The 6,591-nt window shown below is 42.2% G+C and overlaps 1 protein-coding gene across 3 annotated transcripts; it reads right to left on the reverse strand.

Annotated features, from left to right (window-relative positions):
* Window positions 1–236: 236 nt before the first annotated feature.
* On the reverse strand, window positions 237–5,298 carry LOC137384371 (somatostatin receptor type 5-like). Of its 3 annotated transcripts, none has more exons than XM_068058318.1 (2): window positions 5,024–5,298; window positions 237–4,488 (listed from the first exon to the last, which is right to left on the reverse strand). In XM_068058318.1, the coding sequence occupies exon 2, from the start codon at window positions 2,349–2,351 to the stop codon at window positions 1,227–1,229; it is 1,125 nt and encodes a 374-aa protein (XP_067914419.1). In that variant the 5' UTR covers window positions 2,352–4,488; window positions 5,024–5,298; the 3' UTR covers window positions 237–1,226. The 3 variants fall into 3 exon arrangements, with proteins under 3 accessions (XP_067914419.1, XP_067914416.1, XP_067914417.1); XM_068058315.1 differs by having other exon boundaries at window positions 237–4,484; window positions 4,972–5,298; XM_068058316.1 differs by having other exon boundaries at window positions 4,972–5,298.
* Window positions 5,299–6,591: the final 1,293 nt, after the last annotated feature.

Below are 6,591 nucleotides of genomic sequence, written 5' to 3' on the forward strand. Positions count from 1 at the left end.
TTCCCACGCTTCGCTATTTTCGTGGATGCTTTAATGTAGTACTTTTAAATAGGTAAGTGCCTCCCTAAAATAGCGAGAGAGTAAGTTTAGACTCTTGCATTGAGTAGATTACTTACAAATTTCACTGTGTGCGAAGCGGTTTGGGACGATTGTGAAAGATGTAACACTGGTTGGATGAATGCAAGTTCTTTCCCTTTCGACAATGAACATGCGAGAACTCAACACTTTAATTGTAAAAAAAAAAGTACAATACTACACAATGAACTTTGTTTGATATATACTGAGAGGTTTACAATGCATGCTTAATCCACATTTGCCTAGTTTCAAAAAAAAAATTCGATCTTAAAAGTCTATATTGAATTTGAATTCACCAGTCCTGGAAAGATGAAATTACTGCAATGTAGTTTGCACTGGGTCATTTGGGAACGCGGAAAGTTTCAGGAACAAACCCTGCATTTTTAAAACAAACACCTATTAAACCTCCTAATCCTGCACGTGCAACTCGCTCGTAAAGTAGTTTGTGGAATGAGTATAAGATTTACACCAATACACTCATTCCTTGTAATGGATTTGAGGCACAGTGAAGTGATATTTTACCTCCAGACTAGGCGAGTTTATAGTACTAATTCCGGCTGATGCGAGACTGTATTTTGACTGCGCCGTGTTTTACTTTTGAAATAAAGATGTTACAATAACAGTCACTGAACAAAATAATTCACTGTATATGAAGCGCTTAAGTTTTCTGAGCGAAATTAATAAGGCTCTATATAACCAACCCTTTCCCTCTTACATACAATCTTTCAATTTATATGATGCTGTATTAATCTAGATTCTGTGATATAGGCAGATACTGATACAGTGCGACTATTTTGAACATGAACTGACTGCAGATGCGTCGCTTTTGAATCAGCAGCGTCCTACCCGAGTGTAACCCAAGTATATCAAATGTCCTGATTCAGTTAACTTTCAAAATGTTTCTTCATAAAAAATGCTGATACAAATGGCATTCAAAACGACCGAGGGCCCTTACAGTTCTGTTGTGTAGAACCAGTTCGCACCAAACTTTATAGGTGTGTTTAATCCGCCATGTCTTCAGACCGAGTTCTCGGGTTCATTCTCTCTTTGTTTGTCCAAAAAAGTCCTAGACTGAAAATACATTCATTCAAGTTTCGTTGGTTTGGAGAAACTGCTTGCAGGAGGGGTACACAGCACCAGGAAGGCTGTCACTATCTCAGCACGCTCTCCATTTCCCCACCAGAAAGTGTCACCTGGGACTCGGTCAGACCCTGCATCTGATGATCTTCCAGAGCTGTTTCAACGGGAACCTTTTTCCTCAGCACTAACGTGGGGCACAGCATCATTTGAAAACTTCTCCAGAAGCTCTCTGACAGACAGATGTAGAGAATGGGATTGGCACAGCTGTTGAAGTAGGACAGGGCCACCATGAACTCGAAGAGCCTCCTGATGGAGAAGCTATCAGCTCTGGGCAGGAAGACGACACAGATGTTGATGATGTAGAACGGGAGCCAGCAAATAGCAAAGGCCAGCACTATAGCCACGACCATACTGGTGACCTTCTCCTCGGAATTAGCTGACTCAGTGCTGTGGGATGATATCAAGGCGGTCTTTAATCTCATCAGCAACAAGACGTAACAGAGCGAGATGATGGTGAAAGGTAACGCAAATCCCAGCACAAAGGTGTAGACAATGAAGGCGGTGGTCCAGACAAACACGGGCTCCGGCCAAATTAATGTACATATATCCGAGGTGCCATCCACATCCGAATAGATTGCCATAGGGATCACAGGAATGAAGGAAATCATCCAAAGGATGACACTGACTCGCTTTGCCAGGCTTGGGCTGCGCCATTTGGAAGATCTAATGGGATGTACCACAGCCAGGTACCTGTCGATGCTCATCACTGTGATACAGAAAACACTGGTAAACTGGTTAATGCCGTCAAGGATCATCACCAACCTGCACATGAATCCACCAAAGGGCCAGCGGCGGAGGGCGATCTGCAAAGCGAGGAATGGTAGTCCCAACATGAACAGGCCATCTGCCATTGCCAGGTTGAATATGTAGATGTGGGCCACTGTCCTCATCTTTGCATATTGGACAATGGCGAAGATCACCAAAGAATTGCCAGTCAGTCCCACCACACAAACCAAACAGTAGAGGGTGGGGATCAGGATGTCGTAGACACTTGAGACTATTCCATCCTCAAAGTCCTCGGTGTCATTTGCCCGCCACAGTCCATCGGATGTGTTGGCTGCAGCCTCCAAATAAAAGAGAGCTCCAGCATTCACTTTGAGCACTGATGTGTTGGTTTCGGGTGGAGAGTCATTCATCGTAATCACTTGTTGTTACCGCAGCACAGGCAGAATTAAGCCAAATGACCACTTTTAGGTATTTTATAGATATTCACTGGAACTGGACGCTTCACCAGCTAACTCGGAATCCTGTTCACCTTATCTGTTTCTGATCGGTGTGTTTTGAGAGTCATTTGAAGCCGTTTCCACAGCCCCATCTGTTCAGTGCCCCAGATTACTGAACTCTTGTTTCCATAATCACTCTCTTTCAAATCGTTTCCAACTTTCCTGGCATTAAATTACTTTGTAAATGGTCATCAGTTAAGGCACAGCGCCCACTACAGCAGCTAATTACAACTTCCATCACTCATCTCAGGAGAAGTTTACCATTGCTGTCAGGAACGCCTTATTTCACCCAACCCCTTTACTGTATAGATCAATGTGCGAGTCTATCTGCTGTTCTGACATTAACTTACAGTGAGTTTAAATAGAACAGATTTACTCGCTCACTAAATTCCAACCTCTTCAAACATCCAGATTCACGAGCACGTCAATATTTTATCTGCTCAGGTATTTCGTCAAATATTGGCTGAAATGTCAGGCCGCTGGGACAGGGGATGTTTCTGGGAAGGAATCGATGCTAACTGGTAGATAATGCACTGGGAGCATTCTGCTCGGACACAGGCGGACTGGGAATAAAGTGAAGAGCGCGTAGTGTCTCCATCTCCTCCGCAATTCAAATTCAAAAGGGGGGAGCATTCCCCCCTCCCACCACTTCCAAGATCTAATGAGCACTCTGTTTAAAAGAGCTTTCAAATAAGCTGCACATGCGACACACAGCGGTGATCGAAACTATTTGAACAAAGTCCTTCAACAGACCGCTCCGGATGCCACTTCCTTTTCGATGCTTCTGTCCATCCCTGGAATTTTGTGAAAGTTTTCTCCTTCCTCATCAATCACAGGCCAAGCCTAATTTAACACTTTACTGTTTGGCAAATGACCATAATTCAAAAATAAAATATTGCATCTCTGGAATCCCGTTGATTGTGCCTTCAAGTGAATAGGCATAAACCAGTCTCTCATTCAACCTGGTCTCTGCTGCATTTAAACACCCCCCCCCCCCAACTTTCCCGATAATTATGTCAATAATTTGGGAGGAGGGATTGCTAATACGCCACAAAACTGTGTAAGATTAGAAGACATCTTCTAATGAACTACATTTGAGATTTCAAAAATCTCTTTAAGCAACAAATAGATTTTAACCAGGACTTATCGCAACGTTTCATTGCTGAAGGGAGGGGAACATGTTTACTTTAGCCAAGTTTTGTATAGTTTAGGGCATCTTTATTAAATTAAAGTTTGATTTGCCAAATAATGTATTGAGTGTAATTATCTAATAGTGAGGAATTAAATCCCGTTACTGGTCGAGCTGGAGGTTTAAATCTAAAGTTGTTCGTTGTTAGTTGCAGAATGTTGCTGAGAGAGGCTGATCGAGGCCTCAGTGACCCCCTCCCCTGGGAACACGGTGATTTATTTGCCGTGATTAACCTGAAATGGATTGAGATTTCACCAACATTCTGAGCATTGGAGAATTCAAACCCATTGCTTCGCCAGAAGTTTTGCAACTCTCTGCACCAGAGTGAATGTATTAACTTAACCTCCCTTAAAGAAACCTCTGCTTTATCCTCACCACTTGCCGTGTGGAGTTGAGCCTGTTTGCTGACCTTTCCCTGTTGCTGTGTCACTAATGCTGCGGTCAAGCTCTTTCAAATGGCCATGTCGATATGTGGGACAGAAACAAAGTGAATCGCTCCCACTTCTAAAATCGGGTTTTCGCTCTCAACTCGTTTTTAAAAAAAAATAAATTCTTTCAAAAGTAGCTTTAACTCCCTGGTTGGAAAGGATTTTTACAATTATTTGGAAAGGAGTCGTAATAGGATTGAAAAAAAAACAATGGGATCGATCGACAACCCTTGGGAGATCCAAGGAAACCTAAACTTAAACAAAGGTAATGTCCAACTTCAGTTTATATGCATTAAATCCTGAAGGTTGTCAATCCTTCCAAATCCCTGGAGAAGTGCTTTATTTGTAGTTGATCATTCATCCCGTTCGTTTGCAATCCGGTTAGCGGTGATTCCAGAAATTAACACATTCCACCGTTCAATCTTCAAGCTGACTTTTCCGTGACACCAGCAAGAAATGGAGGAGAGAAAGAAACAAATGGTAAACTGACACATTCGGCGCTTTATCTTGGTTTATAGACACAACAAAGGGCTCCGGGACAAAAGCAGCAGACTTAATTGCAATATTTATTCGTACAGATTAACGTCCATACACTGTTCGATATCTTTAAAGGCGACATGTTTTGAAGACGGATTTAAACTTTTAATTTGCCTAAAAAAATCACGTTTCCAAATATTTGCATGAAAGATGATCAAATGGGAAATCGCATTAGCAGAGAATACAATGCTAACTGGGTATGCTAGTCTAAGTGAGGCACAAACAAGGGCTGCAGTCTCAGACTGCACTTGCCGTAATAAATGTTACAGGCTACAACACGAATTTCCCCAATGCGCGTGAAGAAAGACATAGAAGTAATATATTTACCACCATTCTAATTCATATACATTTCCAGTAATTTTTAAAATTGTGATCTGACCTCTACTCCGCTCTTTAGTGTTTTTCTGCAGGAGACTTTCAATGGACAATACCTTCTGTATAAACACTGCTCCTTCAATCTCAGTCATTCTATTAGTGATACACCCACATTCTCTCCACTGGCCACAGTTTAAAGTTATTTAAATTCCGCAACAGAATAAACACCAAGCCACGTGTAGATCACTTGATTGTGTTTCCAGCAAGTATCCAGTTGTCCTATAGACTCATGTATCTTCCTGGCTATATCAAATGTTACAGCACATGTTGGGCTCATTGTGCTTTTGAGTCCATTCCCCCTCAGTTCCCCCGTCCCCATTTAAAAAATACATATCCATTCCCTTTTAAGTGCTGTTATGAATTCTGTTACTAATGGAACCTTCCACTTAAAAATAATTCTCCTGCCAAATCTCTTCATTCTTTTGATAATGATGTGGACTTAAGCCCTTCAGTTCCTTCCCCTCTAACCCGGTTTACTTTATAACATTTCAGAATCGAGTGTATATCTGCCAGATCTTTGCATAACCTTCCCTGTTCGAATGAAATGAGCCCCAGTTCTTGGGGATCTTGTCTCTTATCAAAAGCCTCAGTCCCTGGTATAGTCTAAGGGAATATATTCTACAGTCTCTGCATAGACACTGCAATTTCAGATGAGGCCCAGGTAATAGGCCTATTGACTTTTGCCTACATTACAACAGTAACTGTCTTTTAAAATAATACATTGGTTGTGAAATGGTTCAGGATGTCCTGCCCTGAGGACATGAAAGGCACTACAAAATTACAAGTTCTTCCTTTCAATTCCCGACGCTACAGTTTCACAACTTAAACATTCCATTGAAAGGTTACAGCACAGAAAGAGGCCATTCAGCCCATCATGTCTGCGCCAGCTGAAAAAACTAGCCGCCCAATCTAATCCCACCTTCCAGCACCTGGTCTGTAGCCTTGCAGGTTACAGCACTTCAGGTGCATGTCCAGGTACCTCTTAAATGAGTTGAGGGTTTCTGCCTCCACCGCCGATGTGGGCAATGAATTCCAAACACCCTCTGGGTGAAAACATTTTTCCTCATGTCCCCCTCTAATCCTTGTACCAGTCACCTTAAATCTGTGCCCCCTGGTAATTGACCTCTCCACGAGGGGAAACAGGTCCTTCCTGTCTACTCTATCTAAGCCCCTCATAATTTTGTACATCTCAATTAAATCACCCCTCAGCCTCCTCTGTTCTAAGGAAAACAATTCTAGCCTATCTTTCCTCATAGCTGCAATTTTCAACATTCTTGTAAATCTCCTCAGTATTCTCTCCAGAGCAATTATGTCCTTCCTGTAATGTGGTGACCAGAAATGTATGCAATACTCCAGCTGTGGTCTAACCAACATTTCATACAGTTCCAGCATTACATCCCTGCTTTTGAATACTATAACTCAGCCATTAAAGGAAAGAATTCCATATGCTTTCTTCACCAGTCTATCTACCTGTCCTGCCACATTCAGGGACCTGTGGACATGCACTCCAAGGTCTCTCACTTCCTCTACCCCTCTCAATATCCTGTTTATTGTGTATTCCCTTGCTTTGTTTGCTCTCCACAAATGCAATACCTCCATTCTGTTGTCCAACCTCCACAGATTT

This window comes from Heterodontus francisci, chromosome 26 (genome assembly GCF_036365525.1).
Source record: "Heterodontus francisci isolate sHetFra1 chromosome 26, sHetFra1.hap1, whole genome shotgun sequence".
Taxonomy (NCBI): Eukaryota; Metazoa; Chordata; class Chondrichthyes; order Heterodontiformes; family Heterodontidae; genus Heterodontus; species Heterodontus francisci.

What these genes read in the sequence shown, in the direction of transcription:
- LOC137384371 (XM_068058318.1), bottom strand. Translation starts at nt 2,351, where the DNA reads ATGAATGACTCTCCACCCGAAACCAACACATCAGTGCTCAAAGTGAAT.